Source organism: Eschrichtius robustus, chromosome 3, assembly GCF_028021215.1.
Source record: "Eschrichtius robustus isolate mEscRob2 chromosome 3, mEscRob2.pri, whole genome shotgun sequence".
In the NCBI taxonomy this organism is placed as follows: Eukaryota; Metazoa; Chordata; class Mammalia; order Artiodactyla; family Eschrichtiidae; genus Eschrichtius; species Eschrichtius robustus.
In genome coordinates this window covers 49,871,989-49,898,093 of record NC_090826.1, presented here as the reverse complement: position 1 = coordinate 49,898,093, position 26,105 = coordinate 49,871,989, and the positions used below count along the sequence as shown (strand labels likewise).

Genomic DNA, 26,105 nt, shown 5'->3' with positions numbered 1-26,105 from the left:
TTATTTTTATTCATTAAAAATTGTGCATGGCTCATTTGTTCACATGATTAGAGAGAGGTATATTTTTTAATTGAAAACACAAAGGTAAATAGTGGAAGGATTGTGAATATATCAGAAATGAAAGTAATATTAACTTCAAGTGGAAATGATAATGTTATTAATCCCTCTAAAAGTCATCTCAAATTCTGTCTTTTCCTTAGAGTATCAAAAAGATGAGGTGGGCCAAAGTTGTGCTATTCTAGAGTGCAAATAGTAATTATCTCCTTTGTTTCTTCTGAGTTACAGGAAAATAGAAAAAAATCTTTTCCTTAAACAGATACATACAAGAATAAATCTAAGCAGTTGAAATACGTTATGTCTTTCTAGAAATGGCTTCATAACTCCAAAGTCAATCAATTTTGGCCATTTTTAGTTTTTAAAAGGTGTTCATTTCAGTACATTAATTTTTCTGGCCTCTAGGCCAGTGCCTTATTCAGCATAATGTTGTCATCTCTATCAGTGCAAGAGCAATAATTAGACAAGACATAAAAAGCAAATGGCCTTAAAAATAGGAAATAGTTATTAATATTTCTTTGTTAGAGGTCTTAGACACTGTCAATACTATGTTTTCTCTTTTAGGAGTCTCCATTTTATGTTTTCATTATTTCACAAATACAAATTTTAAAAATTTTTTAGTTTTCTAAGATTATATAATAACAATTATATTCTTTAATAATTAATTACAAGGATTTTCTCTTCTATAATGACTTCATCATTTAGTGCTAAAATAATTCCATAATTGTTTTTCATGAGTCTTACAATGAAGCAAAGAATGCTTTGTGAGGGCAGATTATATTAAGAAGTATTCTAGGTGATTATTTTTAGTTGTTAGCCATGTTTCATACATTCAAGTAATGATTCCTATATTATCAGTATCAGCATTACAATAACATTTATTCAGCAACTTTAGTGAGGAACAATGAACAGTCCAGTGCATAAAACTTATATTTAGTTATTACTACTCCAAACAACTATTTTAAGTAAAACATTTTTTGGTTACTGCTATAAGTAAATACAAAAAATCATATAACTAAATTTCCTGGTGGGAAATACCAGGCTGATAAAGTTGCACACTTGCATGACTCTTCACATATTAGGTCATGAAGTCAAAAGACTTTTATTTAAAAAATATATTTCTAATATTTTCCTGAATTGTTCCTTGTTTTAACTGCTTCATATGTTAGGTAGTGTTTGGTCTCTGTCTAAAAGTATAAGCATAATAAACACATTTATTTGATTTTTTAAAAAGATTTAGCGACTGTATTAGAAACTGTAACTTCCTGGGTTTGATTCCTTGTTCTTTTACTAATTGCTTTGTGAATTTGGGCAACTCTTTTAATCTCTCTTCATCTTAGTTTATCTATAAAATAGGGAACAATTGTACCTATTTTACAAGATTATTATGCTTGTTAGTATAAGACACTGTAGGTTAATGAACCTGTCATTGTATCTGAATGGTGGTAGTGGCTCAAGTAGATATTAGTTAAATGAATAAATGAATGCATAACTATGTAAGCAAGAGATGGGAAAAACAGACTGGGAAAGGATAAAGCACACGGAAGAAAAAGAATTTGCAATCTTACTTGGCGAAGTTCAGTTAAACACATGTAATTATTTAATGTGATTACACACGATGAACTAGAAAATATAAGCATGTACTATCTGAATTTATGAAGTGTAATTTTCATTATTTTGATTTTTCTCAGGCAGAAAAGGCTAGCTTGGTTCATTTCCTGGATTTCCTAGGTCTGATTTTTCTCACAATGATTTGGGCCATTTGTCCTCGAGATAGTTTGGCACTTTTGGGCCAATGGATTCAGTCTAAATTGCAGGAGGTAAGTCTGAGACAATAAGTTGAATTTGCAATGGCCTGTGGTGAGAACATTTTAATATTACTGTAAAGGAAAAAGTACCAGAAATGTTTTCATACCTTATCATGAATCTTATCATGAAAAACGGGTGCTAATTTTTAGTGTCTTACGTCTTCTTATTTTTAGGGGATATTCTTAATAATGAGCATTCAAATTAGAAAATACTACATCTCTTATATGATGGAGATAGATGGGTTAGAAGGGCTTGGCAACTTTTGGCTAGCATTTTTTTTTTTTTTTCATAGTTATTGTTCTTACAGAGAGAAACCCAGTCACAACCCTTTCTTTCCTTCTGTTGCTTTACCTTCAGACGTTCCCCTTTTGTCTCCTAGTAACAGTGGTGTACTCACTGGATGACTCTCCCTTCCCCCAAATTATTTGCATTTTAATGGAGAACTCTTAAAACCTGTAAACTTTTATGGGCGCAGGGTTGGCAGAAGCTGCTCGACGACCCTCATCTCCTCACTCCCAGTTAAATTAATGTTGCCTGGAAAATACTGAAAGGACAGTCTTAATAGGTGTTTGTTAACTTTGTTTTTAGTACTTATGCATAATGATAGTCATCTGATAAAATTTGTTGAGTCCTCCATCTTGTTCAAAACAGTACACTACTGAAAGGAGGTCTTGCAATCTTAATATTTGCTTTGTTTAACTATCATTAGTTATTTTTTGTCTTTCGTCAGATATTTCTTCTTGTCCTGGGAGGTTTGGTTATTTAGGAACAATCTGTTATTTGTTTATTCAGTGATTTGTGGAGCACCCATCAGAGTGCCATCTGGGTGCTGTTTAAATCCAATGTATAAAATTCTTTGAGACAAATTGCTTTAGAAATTGAATAACTAAGTCTTTTAGTCAGTGTTAGCATATCATTTGGTTTCATTTATATTGAAATAAAGATTCTTAAACGGAAAAAGAAAGAATGGTTATTGCTTAGGTTATAGAATCTCATATTTTGAATTTTATTTTTATCATTAATGTGCTGGGAAGTCAAAGAAGGTAATGTAGTTTCCCCCCCATTTATCAATATATAGCTTTTTCTGTAATGGAATCAGGAGATTAAGTCTTAAGAAAGATAACTGGAAGCTGTTTCTCCCTTGAAATACTTGATGATCCTGCTATTTGAGTATAATTCTTTAATAATTAAACTGAAAATGAAGTAAGGATTACTTCTGTTTGAAGTCTTTTTCCCTAAATCAAGGCCCCCTCCCAGTAATTTTGGTGACAAGGAAATATTTCTTTCTCTAGAAGCTTGCTCATTGTGATTGGAGAGTAGAGGGGAATGCTGATAGTGAAGTTCTTGAGGGGGAATTGCTGACATTTTTTTGTCAGAGAAAGGAAGAGAGGAAGGAAGAAGTAGGGGGCCCTCACTTAACTGTCTGGGTACAATGTAGCAGCCCTCATAGAGCGCTACCAGGTAGGGTTTTGAGAGCTATTACTAATGATTATAGCAGCTAACATTTATTGAGTACTTACTGTATTGTAGGCACTAGGATAAACATTATAGATTAATTTTGTACAGGGGTTAAGAATACAGGCTCTGATCAGATGGATCTGTGTTTGAATTTAATCTCTATTAGACCTAAATTTTATAGAACTTCAGCAGGTGACTTCACTTATTATAGGTTTCAGTTTCTTTATCTGTAAGTTTGGATAATAGTAGTGGCTAACTCAAAGCATTATTGCGGGTTTAATTATACGTTTAAAGCAGCATTTCTCAATATAGGCACTATTGACATTTTGAACTGACAAAGAATTGACAAGATAATTCTTTGTTGTGGGGAATTGTCCTCTGCATTGCAGAATGTTCAGTGGCTTCTACACGTCTAGATGCCTCTACACATCTGGCCTCTACCCACTAGACGCCAGTAGCACTCCCCCCTCTCTCCCCAACCCCAGTTGTGACAATCAAAAATATCTGCAGACATTTCCAAATGTCCCTGAGGGACAATATCACGTCCAGTTAAGAACCACTGATTGAAAGCATTTAGCACAGTACCTGGTACCAAGTAAGGACTCAACAAATGGGAGTTATGATTATTTGCTCATTTTATCCTCTCTGCAACTCTAGGAGTTTGGTACTGTTACTACTCCATTTTACATATGATGCTATTGGGCTCAGAGGGGTTAAAAAATTAGCCCAGAACTAATAGTTAATACACATCAGCATTTGGGCTTGAACACATTTCTTTCCTTTTAAAGCCAATGTTTTTAATTGGTTATACTACCGGCAGATTCGTTGGGACACCTGCAGACTGCTTATGGAAAGTGCAGACACTATATAATATAGTTCAGCAACCTAAAACAGACATGATCGAGAAGGAAGCAAGTCATATCTAATGGTCATATACAGTGGATTAGATTGATTTTACTATTTCTAGCCATTACTGACATGCAGCTACCTCTGAAAAATTGCTTCCCCGATTAATAGCTCTTCTCTCAAAAATCCTGCCTATTGATCCATCTTCTACAAAGCTTTAGTACTTACTGAAAATTAGTATTTAACTGGAAAGCATTCACATAAATACAAGTAATTAGGAAAATTACAGTTATAATATCTATTTGTATTCTTTCATTGAAGTTGGAAGAAAAGTTCATTTTCCTAACTAATCAATACTTAGAAATCAAAGAGGAAATTAAGATAATATGTCAAAGAAAGAACATTCTGCTATATGGTTAATTTTCTAACTGAAATAAATCCTCTAGTAGTGTCACTGGCTATTATATAGCTATAGTTTTTCAATTTTCTTTTAAAACTGCAAGATCACAATGTTCCTTGGTCATATTAAAAATCCTGCATCAATAAGCTTTCTTAGGGAATCCTCTACATAGTAAGTAGAGGTTATAATTGGAAAAATAGAAGTCCACTATATGATACTGTGGACTCTCCAAAAGTTTGCAGGCATGGTTTTTTCCTATTCTTTCCATGTTTTAAAAATATTAATCTCTGATGGAGGAAATAAAGGCTGCACTTTGTTTTATACCATGGTGTTCTTTAAATGTTAATCATGGAGAGCATAAAAACTATATCCTAGGTACTTCATGAAATTAATTTTGACAATCTCATTTTTTGCTCCTTTTGTTATGAAATAGCCTTAAGGGAAGTTTTCTTTCTTATTTCTTCTTAGTTTATGTTTGATAGACCATATAGTAGAACACTGGAGGATGAAGCTGACAAAATTGGACTACAACTTGCTGCAAAGGTAAAATATTTAGTAGTTGAGAATACACAGTGTCCTTCACATAGTAAAAGATAAATGTGTATCATCTTAATGAGGTTTGGCATGGGCATAGAACGAAAGTTGGACTATATATAATTTTTCATTAATACCTTTTTAAGTCTGTGCCCTCTGGAAGCTATTGCTATCTTTATTTTACTCCTTTCCCTTAGTTTGCTGATCTAAGGAGGCTTTTTGAGTAAGTAAGATGATGTGTAGCTGTTTTTCCCCACTTGGAGAAAGGTTTATCTTACTGTAGCTATATTCCTGGCTAAGCAACCTGAATTTTCACCATTTAATAAACGATAGAAGAGCAGGCTTATTACTCTGTACCTTTCAGATTATTTTTGTTGCAGCAGATGGCTTATTTTTGCTAGCCACAGAGAGCAGCTCTGGGCCTTTACTCTGGTTTACGTTGGCTGTGTTCATATCTACCTAACAGGGCACTTCTTGCCTGTCTGCTGTTTTTAATCACCTGTGATAACTGCGTATTATTAGTAGGATTTAACATTAAAAGTAAAACTGCATTTTTAAAAATGAGTGAAAACAGTGCCACTTCACATATTAAATTCATATTGTATTTGATTCTTTGTTGAGTTTTCAGTAGTTATTAAAAGTCCTAACTATTGAAAATTACTATTATCTGAATTTCTCATTATGAGTTTTATGGATTTAATTTCATAAATCAAGATATTACTCATTCACAAAAGCAGTGTTCTTTGAATGTTACATAAGTAGAATTAAGTGAATTATCAGACTGCATAGATTAAGAGGTTCCCAAATGATGGGCCACAGATTGGCTCTATCAAGAATTTCCTAATTTTAATGTACTACAGTCTGTGAAATTTTCCCTCTAGGTAAGTGCATTCTGTGTTCTGATAAAGAAATCTTTGCTTATTTCAGTAAATTGTTCCTGTTTTATTTCCAAGAAGTTTTATTGTTTTGTTAAATATAAGGAGGAGGTCAAGATAATTTTTTTCCCATGTGGATATCTAATAGACTCAGCACTATTTATTGAAGAGTTTATCTTTTCTCCACTATACTTCAGTGTCTCTTTGTCATCAATGTGGGAGGCTATATGTAAGTCTGTTTCTGGACTCCCTGTTGTATTCCATTGGCCTGTTATTTATCTTTGAGCCAATACCACATTGTCATTGTAGCTGTGTAATAAGTCTTGATATCTGATATCTTGATATCTTGATCTCTGTCCTCCAGTGTTGTTCTGCAGTATTGACTTGGCTATTCTTGGTCCTTTGCTTTTTCATATAAATTTCAGAATCAGCTTGTCAAATCACATACCTGTACAAAAACATGCCTGGGGTTTTGATTGGAATTGTGTGCATCGAATATAGATCAATATGGGGACAGCTGACTAGTGTCAACAGTATTGAGTCTTCCAATCCATGGATGGTATATTTGTCCATTTATTTAGATGTTCTTTAATTTCTTTCCGTGATGTTTTGAAATTTTTTTGTGTGTATAGGACTTATACATCTTTTGTTAGATTTATTGCGAAGTGTTTGACATTTTTGATGTTGTTATAAACAATGTCATTGAAAAAATAAATTTGCCTATATATAGAAATAGTTTGTTTTTATCATTGACTTTGTATCCAGCAACCTTGCTAAATAAATTCACTTAAGTCTAATAGTGTGTAGATTCTTTTAGATTTTTACATATACATAGTTATGCTGTCTGAGAATAATGACAGCTTTATTGCTTCCTTTCCATTCTGTATACTTCCTTTTTTTTTTTTTACCTAATTGCAATGGCCAGAAACTTCAGCACAGCGTTGGTGGTGGGCACCTTTGTTTCTTCCTGATCTTAGTGGAAAAGCATTCAGTATTTCACCATTAATTCTGATGTTTGTTGTAAGCGTTTTTTAAACCTGACTTTTGTCAGGTAAGAGTTTCCCGTCTATTTCTAATATGCTAAGAGATTTTTAAAAATTATGAATGTTATGTTTTTCAAATGGCTTTTCTGCACTTATTGATGATTATATAGTTTTTCTCCTTTAATCTGTTAATGTGGCAAATTACAATAATTTTTTTTTGTTTAAAACATGACAATTTTTTATTTTTGAAATAAACCAATTTTGTCAGTTATATTAACCTTTTAATGTATTGCTAGAGTTGGTCTGCTAATGTTTAGTTTAGAATGTTTCTGTGTTCATAGGAGGTAGTGGCTTGGAATTTTCTTGTAATGTCTTGTCAGGTTTTGGTATCAGCATTATGCTGATCTCATAAAAAGCGTTGGGTAGTGTTCCTTCTTCTTTGTAAGAGTTTGTGTAAGAATAGTGATATTTATTTTTTCAATATTTGGAGAATTCATAGGTAAAACCATATGGGCCTACACATTTCTTTGTGGAAGGGTCTTTAATTATGGATTCAATAGATGTGGAACTACTCTTTACTAGATGTAGAACTACTATACAGATTTTTATATTTTTGTGTCAGTTTTCATAAGTTTTGTTTTTCTAGAAACTTAGGTTTTGTTTAAACTTTCAGTATTATTGGTATAAAGTTGTTTTGATATACTCTTCATATATCTTTAATGTCTCAAGGATTCCTGCATTCTACAGATATATTTTAAAAATGTCCCCTTTGTTCCTAGTATTGGTGATATATGCTTTGTCTTTTTGCTAGATTTTATTACGTTCATTAATCTTTTCAAAAAGATGTTTTGGCTTTGCTTATTTTCTCTATTCTATGTTTGTTTTCTATTGTTTCAGTTACTATTGTTATCTTTATTTCCTTGTGCTTTGAGCTTTATCTGCTGTTCCTCCTAACTTCTTAAGATAGATACTTATGTCATTGGTTTTATGTCATTGATTTGTCATTTTCTTTTCGAATGTATACATTTATGCCTAGCTGTTTTCTTTTTGGAATATCTCGTCATATTGCAAGTGTTGATATGTTTTTGTTTTCTTCAGTTTAAAATATTCTTGTTTTCATTGTAATTTCTTCTTTGACCCATGGGTTGTTTAGAAGTGTATTCCTTAGTTTCTAAACATTTGTTGGGTTCCTTAGTTTCTAAACATTCCTTGATTTCTAAACATTTACCTTTTGTTTTTGATGTCTAGCTTAATTACAGTCTGATGGGAGAATATACTGAATGGTGAATTCTTTCAGATTTGTTCAGTTTTGCTTTATGGCTCAGCATGTTACCAAGTTTGTTAAAATGGTATGCACTTGAAAGTGGATTCCGCCATTGTGGGTGCAGTGTTCTACATATGTCAATTTTGTCAAGTTTGTTAAATCTGTTGTTTCAGATCATCTATATCCTTGCTGAATTTTTTTCTCTGCTTTTATTTTTCTAGTTACCAAGAGAGGTTAGTCTCTCGTGATTCTGTATTTTTCTGTTTTTCCTTTTAGTTCTATTAATTTTTGCTTTTTATATTTTAATACTATTTTTAGCATACTCATATAGGATTGTTAGAGTTTACTGGTAGCTTGATCCTTTTATCAATATGTAATCCCTCTTTGTCTCTAGTAATGCTTCTCGCCTGAAGTTCTCTTTTTCCTTTATTGGTATTGTTGTGACAGCTTTCTTTAGGTTAGTGCTTGCCTGTCATATCTTACTCCATTCTTTTATTTTCAAGTTTTCTGTGTTCTTATGTGTGTGTCTCTTATAAGTAACACATAGTTGTTTTCTCGTCCTTGCCCTATTTCGGATGTTTTTACTCTGTTTATATTTTTAATTTGTATTTCTTAATGACTGATGCTGTGGAGTGTATGTTCATGTGTGTACTGGCCATTCATGTATCTTCTTTTGTTAACTGTCTTTTTAGATATTTTACTCAGTTTTAAATTGAGTTGTCTTCTTATTCTTACATTGTAAGAGTTCTTTATACATATGCTGGATATAAGTCCTCTGTCAAATATTTGTGCAAATATTTTCTCTTATTCTGTGACTTGCTTTATTTTTTTATAGTGTGTTTTGAATAATAAAAGTTTAAAATTTTTATGAAATCTAATTTTTCTACTTTGTGTTTAATTTACTCTTTCTCTAGTTTTCTAAGGTAGGCGCTTAGGTCATTGGTTTTAGACTTTCTTCTTGTTTAGAATAGCATTTAAAGCTCTAAATTTCCCACTCTGCATTGTTTTACTTAGACACAGATTTTGATATGTGGCATTTTTATTTTCAGTTAAGTCAGAATATTTTCTAAAATTTCCATTGTGATTTCTTCTTTCATCCATGTGTTGTTCAGAAGTGAGTCATTTAATATCCAGGTATTTGGAGTTTGTCTAAATGTTTACTTCTAATTAATTATTTCATGGTCAGAGAATATACTCTGTGAGAATTTAATTTTTTCAACTCTGTTGGGACTTATTTTGTGGTGTGTCATTTGGTCTATTTTGGTGACTGTTCCATCACTTGAAAAAATGTGTATTCAGTATTTGCTGAGTGTATATTCTATAAATATCAATTAAGTTAAGGTAGTTTATAGAGTCATTCAAATCTTCTATATCTTCTGAATTTTTGTCTACTTGCTGTTGAGTACGGAGTTTTGAAATCTTTAACTATGACTGTGGATTTGTCTGTTTTTTCTTTCAGTTCTGTTAGTTTCTGCTTCCTGAATTTTGAAGCTCTCTATAGGTGCATACGCATGTGGGATTATTTTATCCTCTTATTGAACTGGTTGATTATTGTGAAGTATTTTTTTATTTGTCTCTATAGCAATACTCTGAAGTATTTTTTGTTTGGCATTAATTTTTTTAAATTTATTTTTTATTGAAGTATAGTTGAATTACAATGTTGTGTTAATTACTGCTGTACAGCAGTGACTCAGTTACACATATATATGCATTCTTTTCCATATTCTTTTTTTTTAAATTAATTTATTTGCTTGTGCTGGCTCTTAGTTGTGGCTTGCAGGCTCCTTAGTTGCGGCACATGGGCTACTTAGTTGTGGCATGCGAACTCTTAGTTGTGGCATGCATGTGGGATCTAGTTCCCTGACCAGGGATCGAACCCGGGCCCCCTGCATTGGCAACGTGCAGTCTTAACCACTGCACCATCAGGGAAGTCCCTTATTTTTCATATTCTTTTCCATTATGGTTTATCAGAGGATATTGCATATAGTTCCCTGTGCTACACAGTAGGACCCTGTTGTTTATCCATTCTGTATCTACCAGTTTGCATCTGCTAATCCCAAACTCACAATCCCTCTCCCACCTCCCTCCCCCTTGGCAACCACTAGTCTAATCTCTATGTCCCTTTTTCTGTTTCTGTTTCATAGATAGGTTTGTGTCACATTTTAGATTCCACATATAAGTGATATCAAATGGTATTTGTCTTTCTCTTTCTGACTTACTTCACCTAGTATGATAATCTCTAGTTGCATTCGTGTTGCTGCAAATGGCATTATTTCATTCTTTTTTATGGCTGAGTACTATTCCGTTGTATATATGTACCACATCTTCTTTATCCGGTCATCTGTCAGTGGACATTTAGGTTGTTTCCATGTCTTGGCTATTGTGAAAAGTGCTGCTATGAACATAGGGGTGCATGGCCAATAGGCACATGAAAAGATGCTCAACATTGCTAATTATTAGAGAAATACAAATCAAAACTAGAGTGAGGTACCACCTCGTGCTGGTCAGAATGGCCATTGTTAAAAAGTCTACAAATAACAAATGCTGGAAAGGGTGTGGAGAAAAAGGAACCCTCCTATACTGTTGGTGAGAATGTAAGTTGGTGCAGCCAGTGTGGAAAATAGTATGGAGGTTCCTCAGAAAACTAAAAATAGAATTACCATATGATTCAGCAATCCTACTCCTGGGCATATATCCTGGAATTAATTTTGTTTGACATTATTTTGCTTGACATTAATATACACCCTCCAGCTTTCTTAGGTGTTATTGTTCACTTGGAATATCTTTTTCTGCCCATTTGTTTTCAAACTATTTGAGTGTTTGTATTTAAAATGCATCTCTTACAGATGGCATAAACTAGGTTCTTGCTTTTTTTTTTTTTTTTATAAATTTATTTATTTATTTATTTATTGGGTGCGTTGGGTCTTCGTTTCTGTGCGAGGGCTTTCTCTAGTTGCGGCGAGTGGGGGCGACTTCATCGCGGTGTGTGGGCCTCTCACTGTCGTGGCCTCTCTTGTTGCGGAGCACAGGCTCCAGACGCGCAGGCTCAGTAGTTGTGGCTCACGGGCCCAGTTGCTCCGCGGCATGTGGGATCTTCCCAGACCGGGGCTCGAACCCGTGTCCCCTGCATTGGCAGGCAGATTCTCAACCACTGCGCCACCAGGGAAGCCCCGGTTCTTGCTTTTTTATTGTTTGACAATCTATGCCTTTAGTTTGAAGTGTATAGTCCATTTATATTTAATGTAATTATTGATATGCTTGTATTTAGGTCTACCATTTTGCTATTTGTTTTAGCTATGTTTTGGTTGCTCTGTTCCTCCTTTTCTTCCTTCTTTGAGTTAATCATACTTTTTAGTATTCCATTCATTGGCTTTTTAGATATGACTCTTTGCATTATGTTTAATGGTTCCTTTTGGGATTACAATATACATCTTTAGCCTTTTGAAATCTACTTCAGGTTTTTTTTTTCTTTTTATACAGCAGGTTCTTGTTAGTCATTAATCTTATACACATCAGTGTATACATGTCAATCCCAATTGCCCAATTCATCACACCACCACCCCCACTGCCCCGCAGCTTTCCCCCCTTGGTGTCCATATGTTTGTTCTCTACATCTGTGTCTCAATTTCTGCCCTGCAAACCGGTTCATCTGTACCATTTTCTAGGTTCCACATATATGTGTTAATATACGATATTTGTTTTTCTCTTTCTGACTTACTTCACTCTGTATGACACTCTCTAGATCCATCTACGTCTCAACAAATGACCCAATTTCGTTCCTTTTTATGGCTGAGTAATATTCCATTGTATATATGTACTACATCTTCTTTATGCATTTGTCTGTCGATGGGCATTTAGGTTGCTTCCATTACCTGGCTATTGTAAATAGTGCTGTAGTGAACATTGGGATGCATGTGTCTCTTTGAATGTGGTTTTCTCTGGGTATATGCCCAGTAGAGGGATTGCTGGATCATATGGTAATTCTATTTTTAGTTTTTGAAGGAACCTCCATACTGTTCTCCATAGTAGCTGTATCAGTTTACAGTCCCACCAACCGTGCAAGAGGGTTCCCTTTTCTCCACACCCTCTCCAGCATTTCTTGTTGGTAGATTTTCTGATGAAGCCCATTCTAACTGGTGTGAGGTGATACCTCATTGTAGTTTTGATTTGCATTTCTCTAATAATTAGTGATGTTGAGCATCTTTTTATGTGCTTCTTGGCCATCTGTATGTCTTCTTTGGAGAAATGTCTATTTAGGTCATCTGCCCATTTTTGTACTGGGTTGTTTGTTCTTTTAATATTGAGCTGCATGAGCTGTTTATATATTTTGGAGATTAATCCTTTGTCCATTGATTCATCTGCAAATATTTTCTCCCATTCTGAGGGTTACCTTTTCGTCTTGTTTATGGCTTCTTTTGCTGTGCAAAAGCTTTGAAGTTTCATTAGGTCCCATTCGTTTATTTTTATTTTCATTACTCTAGGAGGTGGATCAAAAAAGGTCTTACTGTGATTTATGTCAAAGAGTGTTCTTCCTGTGTTTTCCTCTAGAGTTTTATAGTGTCCAGTCTTACATTTAGGTCTCGAATCCATTTTGAGTTTATTTTTGTGTATGGTGTTAGGGAGTGTTCTAATTTCATTCTTTTACATGTAGCTGTCCACTTTTCCCAGCACCACTTATTGAAGAGACTATCTTTTCTCCATTGTATATCCTTGCCTCCTTTGTCATAGATTAGTTGACCATAGGTGCGAGGGTTTACCTCTGGGCTTTCTATCTTGTTCCATTGATCTATGTTTCTGTTTTTGTGCCAGTACCATATTGTCTTGATTACTGTACCTTTGTAGTATAGTCTGAAGACAGGGACTCTGATTCCTCCAGCTCCATTTTTTTCCCTCAAGACTGCTTTGGCTATTCGGGGTCTTTTGTGGCTCCATACAAATTTTAAGATTTTTTTGTTCTAGTTCTGTAAAACAGTGCCATTGGTAATTTGATAGGGATTGCATTGAATCTGTAGATTGCTTTGGGTAGTATAATCATTTTCACAATATTGATTCTTCCAATCCAAGAACATGGTATATCTCTCCATCTGTTGGTATCATCTTTAATTTCTTTCATCAGTGTCTTATAGTTTTCTGCATACAGGTCTTTTGTCTCCCTAGGTAGGTTTATTCCTAGGTATTTTATTCTTTTTGTTGCAATGGTAAATGGGAGTGTTTCCTTAATTTCTCTTTCAGATTTTTCATCATTTGTGTATAGGAATGCAAGAGATTTCTGTGCATTAATTTTGTATCCTGCTACTTTACCAAATTCATTGGTTAGCTCTAGTAGTTTTCTGGTGGCATCTTTAGGATTCTCTATGTATAGTATCATGTCATCTGCAAACAGTGACCGTTTTACTTCTTCTTTTCCAATTTGGATTCCTTTTATTTCTTTTTCTTCTCTGATTGCTGAGGCTAAGACTTCCAAAACTATGTTGAATAATAGCGGTGAGGGTGGACATCCTTGTCATGTTCCTGATCTTAGAGGAAATGCTTTCAGTTTTTCACCATTGAGAATGATGTTTGCTGTGGGTTTGTCATATATGGCCTTTATCATGTTGAGGTAGGTTCCCTCTGTGCCCACTTTCTGGAGAGTTTTCATCATAAATGGGTGTTGAATTTTGTCAAAAGCTTTTTCTGCATCTATTGAGATGATCATATGGTTTTTATTCTTCAATTTGTTAATATGGTGTATCACATTGATTGATTTGCGTATATTGAAGAATCCTTGCATCCCTGGGATAAATCCCACTTGATCGTGGTGTAGGATCCTTTTAATGTGTTGTTGGATTCTGTTTGCTAGTATTTTGTTGAGGATTTTTGCATCTATATTCATCAGTGATATTGGTCTGTAATTTTCTTTTTTTGTAGTTTCTTTGTCTGGTTTTGGTATCAGGGTGATGGTGACCTCGTAGAATGAGTTTGTGAGTGTTCCTTCCTCTGCAATTTTTTGAAGAGCTTGTGAAGTATGGGTGTTAACTCTTCTCTAAATGTTTGATGGAATTCACCTGTGAAGCCATCTGGTCCTGGACTTTTGTTTGTTGGAAGATTTTTAATCACAGTTTCAATTTCATTACTTGTGATTGGTCTGTTCATATTTTCTATTTCTTCCTCGTTCAGTCTTGGAAGATTATACCTTTCTAAGATTTTGTCCTTTTCTTCCAGTTTGTCCATTTTATTGGCATAGAGTTGCTTGTAGTAGTCTCTTAGGTTGTTTTGTATTTCTGCTGTGTCTGTTGTAACGTCTCCTTTTTCACGTCTAATTTTATTGATTTGTGTCCTCTCCCTCTTTTTCTTGATGAGTCTGGCTAATGGTTTGTCAATTTTATTTATCTTCTGAAAGAACCAGCTTTTAGTTTTACTGATCTTTGCTATTGTTTTCTTTGTTTATATTTCAGTTATTTCTGCTCTGATCTTTATGATTTCTTTCCTTCTTCTAACTTTGGGTTTTGTTTCTTCTTCTTTCTCTAGTCCGTTTAGGTGTTAGGTTAGATAGTTTATTTGAGATTTTTCTTGTTTCTTGAAGTAGGCTTGTATAGTTATAAGCTTCCCTCTTAGAACTGCTTTTCCTGCATCCCATAGGTTTTGGATCGTCATGTTTTCATTGTCATTTGTCTCTAGGTATTTTTTGATTACCTCTTTGATTTCTTCAGTGATCTCTTGGTTATTTAGTAACGTATTGTTTAGCCTCCATGTGTTTGTGTTTTTTACGTTGTTTTCCCTGTAATTGATTTCTAATCTCATAGCATTGTGGTCAGAAAGTTGCTTGATATGATTTCAATTTTCTTAAATTTACTGAGGCTTGACTTGTGACCCAAGATGTGATCTATCCTGGAGAATGTTCTGTGCGCACTTGAGAAGAAAGTGTAATCTGCTGTTTTTGGATGGAATGTCCTATAATATCAATTAAATCTATCTGGTCTATTTTGTCATTTAAAGCTTCTGTTTCCGCATTTATTTTCATTTTGGATGATCTGTCCATTGGTATGAGTGAGGTGTTAAAGACCCCTACTATTATTGTGTTACTGTCGATTTCCTCTTTTACAGCTGTTAGCAGTTGCCTTATGTACTGAGGTGCTCCTATGTTGGGTGCATATATATTTATAATTGTTATATCTTCTTCTTGGATTGATTCCTTGATCATTATGTAGTGTCTTTCCTTGTCTCTTGTAACATTTTTTATTTTAAAGTGTCTTTCCTTGTCTCTTGTAACATTTTTTATTTTAACATTTTTATTTTATTTTATTCTATTTTATGTGATATGAGTATTGCTACTCCAGCTTTCTTTTGATTTCCAATTGCATGGAATATCTTTTTCCCTCCCCTGAGTTTCAGTCTGTATGTGTCCCTAGGTCTGAAGTGGGTCTCTTGTAGACAGCATTTATAGGGGTCTTGTTTTTGTATCCATTCAGTGAGCCTGTGTCTTTTGGTTGGAGCATTTAATCCATTCACGTTTAAGGTAATTATCGATATGTATGTTCCTATGACCATTTTCTTAATTGTTTTGGGTTTGTTTTTGTAGGTCCTTTTCTTCTCTTGTGTTTCCCCCTTAGAGAAGTTCCTTTAGCATTTGTTGTAGAGCTGGTTTGGTGGTGCTGAATTCTCTTAGCTTTTGCTTGTCTGTAAAGCTTTTGATTTCTCCATCGAATCTGAATGAGATCCTTGCCGGGTTGAGTAATCTTGGTTGTAGGTTCTTCCCTTTTATCACTTTAAGTATATCATGCCACTCCCCTCTGGCTTGTAGAGTTTCTGCTGAGAAATCAGCTGTTAACCTTATGGGAGTTCCCTTGTATGCTATTTGTCATTTTTCCCTTGCTGCTTTCAATAATTTTTCTTTGTCTTTAATTTTTGCCAATTTGATTACCATGTGTCTCGGCGTCTTTCACTTGGGTTTATCCTGTATGGGACTTGCTGCACTTCCTGGACTTGGGTGGCTATTTCCTTTCCCATGTTAGGGAAGTTTTCCACTATAATCTCTTCAAATATTTTCTCGGGTCCTTTCTCTCTCTCTTCTCCTTCTGGGACCCCTATTATGTGAATGTTGTTGTGTTTAATGTTGTCCCAGAGGTCTCTTAGGCTGTCTTCATTTCTTTTCATTCTTTTTTCTTTAGTGTGTTCCGCAGCAGTGAATTCCACCATTCTGTCTTCCAGGTCACTTGTCCTTTCTTCTGCCTCAGTTATTCTGCTATTGATTCCTTCTAATGTAGTTTTCATTTCAGTTATTGTATTGTTTATCTCCTCTTGTTTTTTCTTTAATTCTTCTGGGTCTTTGTTAAACATTTCTTGCATCTTCTCGATCTTTGCCTCCATTCTTTTTCTGAGGTTCTGGATTATGTTCACTATCAGTATTCTGAATTCTTTTTCTGGAAGGTTGCCTATCTCCACTTCATTTAGTTGTTTTTCTGGGGTTTTATCTTGTTCCTTCATCTGGTACATGGCCCTCTGCCTTTTCATCTTGTCTGTCTTTCTGTGAATGTGGTTTTTGTTCCACAGGCTGCAGGATTGTAGTTCTTCTTGCTTCTGCTGTCTGCCCTCTCTCTACTTCAGGTTGATAGTGAGTTATTTCTGGCAAAATGTACAAACTTTGCAATAGTGTATTTGTCAGTCATCATGTATTTAAGCCAACATGAAGTTCACCCTTCATGTTGTTTTCTTGCTTCTGAGCATTTCCTCTTAATTTCCATTTGTGCTGCTGGCTTCCAGTTCTGTTAACTGACTTGAAGCCCATAAGGCTTCACCTTTTTGTCATCCAAATTGCTCATGGTTGAGGAGTACACTGAGTTTACAAAAAAAAAAAAAAGAAAGAAAGAAAAAAGGCAGCAGACTTACAGATTTGGCCCCCACAGTTTTATTTTTCAAGAGTCGCTTTCTCTCTGGTCTTTGCTTGCTTTTCTACAACTCCCACCCACCCTCCTTGTAATTCCCTGCCTTAAATGTAGTTTAGATGCCAGTCAGGGATTTGGGTGGAGTTTACACAGAGTTTCTCATTCCTTTTGTAGTTCCCTCATTGTCAGAATTCCTCCTTTAGGTTTCTCACTGCTTTAACATCCCTGAACTATGATCTCTGGCACTTTGGCTGATGAGCCTGTTGCCATTTTCTGCAGCTTTGTCAGTGGAAGCTGGGCAACACCTTCAGGCCAGAAAGCAAGAATTCTTGTCTTATCTCTGCTGTTGAAGTTTTTCAAGATTAAATTCTCTTCTGGCTTCTGTTTTTGTACACTTTCCATTATCTTTAAATAATTATTTTAAATCAGGTTTTTATAATTGTTATCTGCTGGAGGGTTCACATGTTTCCTTCCCTTTTCTTTCATTACTCAAAATTTCACGTTTCCTAAAATAATATTTTTGCAAGGCATAAAATTTTTAATTTGCAGTTATTTTCTTTCAGTATGTTAATGATGACATTTCAATTTTCTCTAACTTATTGTTCCTGTTCAGGTTTCAGCTGTCAGTCTTTTTTTTGTTCCTTTGAAGGCAGTGGGTCTCTTTTTTCCATGACTGCTAAAATTCTCTGTTTGTCTTTGCTTTTTTATAGTTTGTGTGTCTAGGTGTGCTTTTCTTTGTATTTATTGTGCTTGCTGTGGCTTATAATGTTTCACTAGTTTGGTAAATTCTCAGGCATTATTTTTTAACATATTGTTTTTGCAATATTTTTCTCTTTTCCCCTGTAGCTTTGGGATTTTTATACTTCCATTTGTCTCTTGCATTTTTTTTTTTTCTTAAATTTTCTGTCCTTATCTCTCTACATTTCAGAATGTATGTTTTCCTCTCCTGTCTTGTGGTTCACTGATCTTATTTTCAGCTGTGTTCATTCTGCTATTAAACTCATTTTTGAGTTTTAAATTTCTGTTATATTTTTCCATCTAGAGTCTTAATTTGATTCTCTTTTATAAATTTCAATTATCTGGTAAAATTCTCCATTTTGTCATAATTTTCTTGAATGTGTTAATCACAAGTTTCTTTAAACATTCATGTTTGTTAACTTATTTTTATTATCTCTGAGTCTGTTTCTGTTGTGTGTTTTTGCCTTTGGTCTTGTTCTTGGTATGCTTGCTTATTTTTTTTTAATTATGACTTTATATTAAGTTTTTTTTTAATGAAGTATATTTATGGAATATATGTATTCTTTTTCAGATTCTTTTCCATTAAGTTATTACAAGATACTGAGTATAGTTCCCTGTGCTATACAGTAGATCCTTGTTGCTTACCTATTATATGTATGGTAATGTGTGTCTGTTAATCCCAAATCCCTAATTTATCCCTCCCCCTTCCCTTTGGTAACCATAAGTTTGTGTCTGCGAGTCTGTTTCTGTTTTGTAAATAAGTTCATTTGTATCATTTTTTTAGACTCCATATATAAGTGATATCATATGATATTTGTCTTTCTTTGTCTGACTTCACTGAGTATGATAATCTATAGGGCCATCCATGTTGCTGCAAATGGCATTATTTCATTCTTTTTTATGGCTGAGTAATATTCGTGTGTGTGTGTGTGTGTGTGTGTGTATACACCACATCTTCTTTATCCATTCATCTGCTGATGGACATTTAGGTTGCTTCCATGTCTTGGCTGTTGTAAATAGTGCTGCTATGAACATTAGGGTGCATATATCTTTTTGAATTATAGTTATCTCTGTATATATGCCCAGGAGCAGGATTGTTGAATCATATGGTAACTCTGTTTTTAGTTTTTAAGGAACCTCCATACTGTTCTCCATAGTCACTGCACCACTTTACATTCCCACCAGCAGTGTAGGAGAGGGTTCCCTTTTCTCCTTACCCTCTCCAGCATTTATTATTTGTGGAATTTTTGATGATGGACATTCTGACCAGTGTGAGGTGGTACCTTATTGTGATTTTGATTTGCATTTCTCTAATAATTAGCAATGTTGAGCATCTTTTCATGTGCATTTTGGACATCTATATGTCTTCTTTGGAGAAATGTCTGTTTAGGTCTTCTGCCCATTTTTTGGTTGGGTTGTTTGTTTTTTTGATATTGAGCTGTGTAAGCTGTCTGTGTATTTTGGAAATTAATGCTTGCTTATTTTTGATTAAATACTGGGCATTTTATATAAACAGTACTGTTGACTCTGATCAGTAATTTCTTCTATCATCGGGGATTCTCCTTGTAGTCTGGTGGACAACTAGAATAGAGCAGATCACTTCAGTCAGTCAGAGCCTGAGCTGAGTCTTTATAAGTTTCAATTTACCTCTAGTTCACCTTCATTCATAAGGGTATTACTGTCTAGCAAAGCCTACTGAAGGCTTGGAGTATATACTGACTTCCTTCTCTGTAGTGGTTCCTGAACTTCAGTTTTTGTTCTCACGGCACCATAAGACTGTTGAAATCTTTACTCAGTTTTTCATCTACTTTTTGTTTTAAAAAGTGCCCTGTGCAGCTACTTTGGTGAACTGGCATCAAGTGTTGTCTCTGTCTCCATACTTTCAAATCTTGACTTCTCAAATTTGGTTGCCTTGTCAATCTTGACTTCTAAGTTTTGGCTCTCTAACCCTGATAGACAGTCAAAAGCTCGTAGTCACCTCCTTCTGCTTCTGCTTGGATTTCTTTTGATTTCTGCTTGTATTCTCAGTTTCTTGCTCTTCACTGCTTAAAATTTAATAGATTTGCTGGATGGCATTGTGAAACAGAAGATCAGACTCACCTCAGTGAGTTTTCCTTCTTTCTGGGATTTTGGCTTTTCTAGTCTTGGTTGACTTGGTAACTCTTCAATACCTTTGAGCAAATATTATTTATATTTTATCCAGATTTTCTAATCTCTTTTGACAGGAACGTCAGTCTGCTATAATAAGCTACTTGACTCCATCACTGTTAGGAGAAGTCCCTAGCTTAGTGTTTTGAATAGCTACCTAATATTCTGTAATTTGGATAACTCATTTAATTAGGTATCTATTAGTGAACTTTTGGGTTATTTATTGGTCTTTTTTTTTTTTGGTTGTTGTTTTTATTACAAATAATTCTGAAATCGGCAACCTTATACACATATCCTTCTGCTCCTTGGGCTTTAATAGCTATAGGGTGGGATTACTGGCATTTCAATTTTTATTTTAAAAGATACTCCCAGTTATTTCAAAATGTTAATAGCAAATCTTACCAGTGACAACTCAGGATGCCTTTTTTTTTTTTTTTTAATTTTCCCAGGATGCCTTTTTTTTAATACCCACTTCAGTACTGTTTTCAATCTCTTTTTGTTAATTTGGACAAAAAATGAAATCTCATTGCTTTTAAGACTTGAATTTTCTTGCTTAGCAGTCAAGTTGAACATAATGCTTCATTTTCGTTGGCTCCTTTATTTCTTCTTTTGTAGATGGCCTTTTATTATGTTTGATTAGTAGATTTTAAAAATACATACTCTAGGCTCCCCCTTGGCAATTCTGATTCAGTAGCTAGATGATGAAGGTCTGAATCTGAAAATGTTTAGGAGCTGCCAAGTGATTCTGATATCCAGGCAGATTTGGAAATTACAACTTTGAGTAATCAAATGCCAGTTTTGTGTTTTGAGGTGAGTTGGTAAGTTAAATTTCCTGTTTTATTAAAAAAAAGAGGAATGAAATTAGAGAAGTTATTAAAGAAATATTGATACTCCTTTGATTATTTATAAATGCAAGCCATATTTTTTTTAAAAAGTATATCTTGATAGATGAAACTATGATCTTATTTTCTAAAGCACACTAAATATTTTGTTATGGACTAGTGGCCTTTTGGTATTATGGTTTATTTAGTTCAGAGGAGAATATGATATTGTTACAGATGTAAAGTCATGAATATGTAGCGATAAGATAACATCTTTGTTATGGAGCACTTAGGATATAAAAGTGCAATATCTGAATACAAGTATTTCTTTCCTGCCAAAGGGAGAAATAGTATGAAAACCTGAAATATTATATTTATACTACAACTTACTCTGTGTCACCTTTTTAGATAATACCACCGTTATCTGCTATTTAATACTTATTATGTTCCAGTACTTTGCTTAGTATTTTATATGCATTGCCTAATTTAATCCTTATAGTAGCTCCATGAAATAGTTGTTATCAGTATCTCTATTGTATAGATAAAGGAGCTGAAGCCCAGATATGTTACTTTCTTGTTCTCAGCTACAAAATGGTAAAGCCATGATTCAAACTTGAGTATGTTTGATTTCAAAATCCATGCTCCAGTTTGCTATCCCTCTACCACAGTTACACTTCTCAAGGTCTTCTTGTCTACCTGTATGTTGTCGTATCCAATGCTTACTTTGCCACGTTTATCATGTTCTTCTCCTTAGTAGCATTTGATACTATTAACCGTACTCCCCTTTAAAAAATATATGTATCTATTTGTGTGTGTAGCCCACATTTCATTATAGCATAGAAAGTAATCTAGTGTTATAAACTCATAATGGGAAATAACAACCTTCACTGCCCCCTGCCTTATACCCCAGAGGTGAAAATCACCTTAACTTCTCTTTGCTATTTACCTCTACATTTCTACATAATAAGTTTATTTTGCAATATCTTGACTCATTAAGTTTAGGCATTATTAGTTTCTTGTTATAAAAGATTTAGTCTGATTGTTTTCTTACTGTTGACTTTAGAGTGTTCTTTACATATTCTGGATACAGTCGTTTGTTGGTTATGTGATTTGAAAATTGTTTTTCTTCATCTGCGGGTCATCTTTTCTTAACAGGGATTTTTTTTATATTTTTTTTTTTGCAGAGCAAGCATTTTTAATTTTGATGAAATCCAGTTTAAGGAATCTCCAAGTAAACTCCACACCAGTTTCTGGGGCAAGCTCTTTCTGACAGCTTGCCCCACAAATTCCTGCAACTTCTGCAGCTTTAAACTCCTGTCTTCTAATACCTTAGCTCAGTCAAGCTCACCATTCTCTGCTTGGGTTCTACCTCCCTGTGGTGTGGTCAGGAAACTGCCCCCAGGCAGAGAACAGGGGTAAATCTCGGAATCACTCATGTTTTTCTCTTCTCTCAAGGATCATAGTCTTGTCCTGCTTGTTGTCTAGTACTTGAAAACGTGTGCCTTTTAGATTCATTCCATTTTATAGATATTCATGTTGGGAGGACAGGTCCAGTACTAGTTACTTTGGTGGATGGAAGTGTAAATCCCCAAATTTGTGATTCATGATTTTCTGTCCATATTTTATAAGAAGGCATTAAGAAACTTTTCAGAAGCTCTGTATGCAAAAGTTGGGATAGTGGACTTCACTGTAAGATTATAGCTCTTTCTTTGGGAATTTCCATATGGAATTTATATATATATATATATATGTGTGTGTGTGTGTGTGTGTGTGTGTGTGTATATATATATATATGTATATATATATATATATATATATGTCTTTTCTCTGTGGCTATTTAGGTGTCTTTGCAGAAGAATCTTATAAATTGTTTAGGGGTTGAGCCAGGAGGGGAGGTGGGCGTTTTCTCGTTCACTGTGGAGACTTTTACTTAGTTCTCTACTTGAGTCTTTTTACGTCAACCCTTCTCTCCTGGATGCCAAGTGGTGAACCGTTCTGGAGTTCCCCCAGCGTGGGGCTGTCAGTCAGCTGCCACGGAAGCAATACAGTCTAGTGATAATGAGTGAGCTCTGGGGCCAGACTTCCTAAGCTTGAGAGTCTGCTTTGCCAGAGACAGTACTAGCTCTGTGATCTTGGGCAAGTTATCTTTCCCTTCTGTACTTCAGTTTTCCTTATCAGTATGAAAGGAACAATAATAGGACCTATATCACAGAGTTAATACAGTTAAAGTCCTAAGAGCGTGAATCTTCTAATTATTTATATTCAAATGTCTGCTGTTATTTCCTCTTTCTATTTCACAAGTATCTCAAACCTGATATATTCAATGTTAAATCCTTGATTTCTCCTCACAGCTATTTCTCTTCTAGTCTTCCTTTCCTGCAGATTATACCACCTTCTATTCAGTTGCTTTTGGAAAAAATCTGGAGTCCTCCTTAGTACTTCCCTCTTCTTTATCATTTGCATGTAATCTTTCACCAAGTCCTGGTTGTTCTCTGTATAAAATGTATCTTATTATGTTTCCATTTCCACTATCAGCCTCTGCACAGCCTCCTTAATAGCTTTCATTGACTCCAATCATACTCACCTGCATTCTGTTCTCCCCCATGCCGCAAATAAGAGGCAGGTTCAGTGAGCTAGGATGCTCAGTTTCTCAAGGTGAGACTTAGATGGTCACTGGCCAGCATTTCCACCAGATTCTTCAGTTTCTGGGCTGAATAACCCCCTACTTCTGACTGGCACATTCTCTTTCCTATTTGTTAATTCAAGCAATTAGAAGACAGATCTTTGAGGCCCAGATGTCACTTTCTTTAAGTGATGTACATAGCTTTTCTCTGACCTATTGGGTTAATTTTCATTTATTAGATCAACATATATTTAGTGTGTGCCTACCATTTACTACAATGTAGGGATACACAATAGTTACACAAGTGGTAATTAGCCTGGTGAAGATGTTGATGGGTGTGTTTTTGGCATGGCAGGCAGCATGTTCAAAGGCAACAGAAATGATGGTCTAGTCCAGGGGTTGAAAATTCTGTATGGCTAAAATGTAGGTAGTATTCAAGAGAACCAGTGTCAAGAGATAAAACTGAAAAGTAGGTAGAGACTTATCGTTAGCAATTTTAGGATTTTATACCTTATCCAGCATAGCGGTCGGGACCTTGGACTCCAGAGTCAGATCTGTGGTTTGAACTCTTGTCTCCTCGACATGAGTAGTTAAATCCTTTAACCTTCAAGTCTATTTTCTACTCTGAAAAATAGCAATAATGATCGCATTTACCTCAAAGGTTAATTTGAACATCCTGAATTTGATTCTTATTTGTGGCTTATGTCCTCTTTTTGGACACTGATGCATCAAGACTCCTTTGACTTCTTGCCATTTAGTATTCAGATCACATAATTCTCTTATTCCTAATTCTATCCTTATTAGGCAACCTTCTGATTATAGTCTGGCTTCCTTTGTACCATGCCTACGAGGGAGAGAACATGCTGACTTGACACAAATGCCCTGTGCCCTTGTAGTTTGGGCAGTTATAGTTACTGCTGTAAACTAGTAAGTTGGCATTCTTATTTTATGTCAATCTTGTGAGCTTGATTAATGGGAACTGTTCCTGAGAGATGGATCTGTTGGTCATGTGCTGTCCCATTGGTTTATGAGATTTTAAGGCCTAGAGCTAAACAATATGGAAAATTCATTAAACTCAAGTTACTCATGAGACCTCTTTCAAAATATGCAGCTTGCCTCCTCTAGAGATACTCTATATCTGCTCTGCTGTTGACTGTGAGTTTATTTTGTATCTTTACATTTTTGTAGTTGTAGTTTTAATTTTTCATTTATGAGATATTTATTTTATCATTACATAAATAATCAGAATGAAAAATATAGTTATAAAAACTGGTAGGACTGAGGTGTCCCAAGTGCAGAATAACAACGAGCTGTCCAGTTATCAGCTGAAAAAAGGTGTCCCGTGAAGTATTTGATTTTGTTGTGTGTGTATTCATTTGTCACTGTAAAGAGAATTTGACACTTTACAGTCATTTACAGAAATGACTTTTATTTGATTTCACAAAAAACTAAATCATATATATATATTTTGAATATCTGTTTCTTAAAGATGAGAAAGAAAACTAATTTTCTTTTAGTGGTTCTACGCTAGGGGACGGCCTCTTAGGGCACTGTATATGATTGTTATTGATTGTCACAGTGACTGGGAGGTAGGATTACTGGTGTTTAATGGGCATGGAGGGGGCAGGGATATTAAATATACTATAGTGGCCTGGAAAGCTCTCCAGAGAGAGGAGTCCAGCCCCAAAAGCTTGTAAGTGCCCCTCTTGAGAGACATAGCTGGGTTATTTCTTCAAGTAACCTGAATAACTATGCAGATAGCACCATCTAGTGAGGGAAATAAGTAATAAGCAAAAATCTACCTTCATCGCAGGAATAAGAGAAAATTCAAAATTCTAAATTTTCTGTAAAATAATAGGTTATAGAATCACAGACTTTTGGAGCAGGAAGGAAAATTGGCGATTATCGGATCCACCTTCTCCTTTTACAGATTAGGAAATTAGGGTCCAAAGAGTTGCAGTGATTTGTCTAATAGCATACAGCTAGTTAGTAGCAAAAGCCAGGGCTAGAATTCAGGCCTCAGAGTTTTCCAGGTTAGTAATCTGAGCCTTCTTCATAGCAAACTATCTTTGTGTTCTATTTGGGTTAATATCTTAGGTTCTTTTTCAGTGATTCATTTAAGAAAGAAAAAAATAATAAATGAGAACATTTCACTTACTTGGTGTGTTATGAAGTAAACTTTCATAATGCAAATATTATGCATTACATCTCATTTTGAACCTAATTGTTCCACCTAGAGAAATGAGACAAGCTTTTGTGTTTAATGTTTTTAGTTCCTATGATTTCAGCACTAGTATTGAATCTTATGATAAAACTTTAGGATAGAGAAAAAAAATAAATACATGAAAATTTATTAAAATTATGTTGATGATGAACTGACATGTTGGAAATGAAAAGACGCAGAAAATTTTAAAATGAAATGAATTATAAAATAATGGCAGTCTCATTTTTCCTCTTTGTTAGGGTACTTAAGATAGTTTTGATAAGTCAAGGTTTTTTCTTTCTTTTTAAATAAGAGAGATTGGCATATATTGAGGATGGTTTAGCTGTAACCATCCCAAGACTATATCACATTTAGTTGGAAAAGAGCTCTTTTTAATTATTGACTAGAAAAATGTTGTTTAGACGAGAAGTAAAGTGAGCTTTAACAGGCAATGTCATCCATCAGCAGTATTGGGAAAATGAACCTGT

The 26,105-nt window shown here is 34.6% G+C and overlaps 1 protein-coding gene across 2 annotated transcripts in view; it reads left to right on the top strand.

Moving 5' to 3' along the window:
• OMA1 (OMA1 zinc metallopeptidase) overlaps nucleotides 1-26,105 on the top strand; it is an 80,333-nt gene that overhangs the window by 14,182 nt on the left and 40,046 nt on the right. For both annotated transcript variants that reach the window (XM_068537989.1, XM_068537988.1), the window contains exons 6-7: nucleotides 1,746-1,874; nucleotides 5,036-5,110. In XM_068537989.1, coding sequence (XP_068394090.1) covers nucleotides 1,746-1,874; nucleotides 5,036-5,110 — 204 coding nt within the window. The remainder of the gene's footprint in view (nucleotides 1-1,745; nucleotides 1,875-5,035; nucleotides 5,111-26,105) is intronic.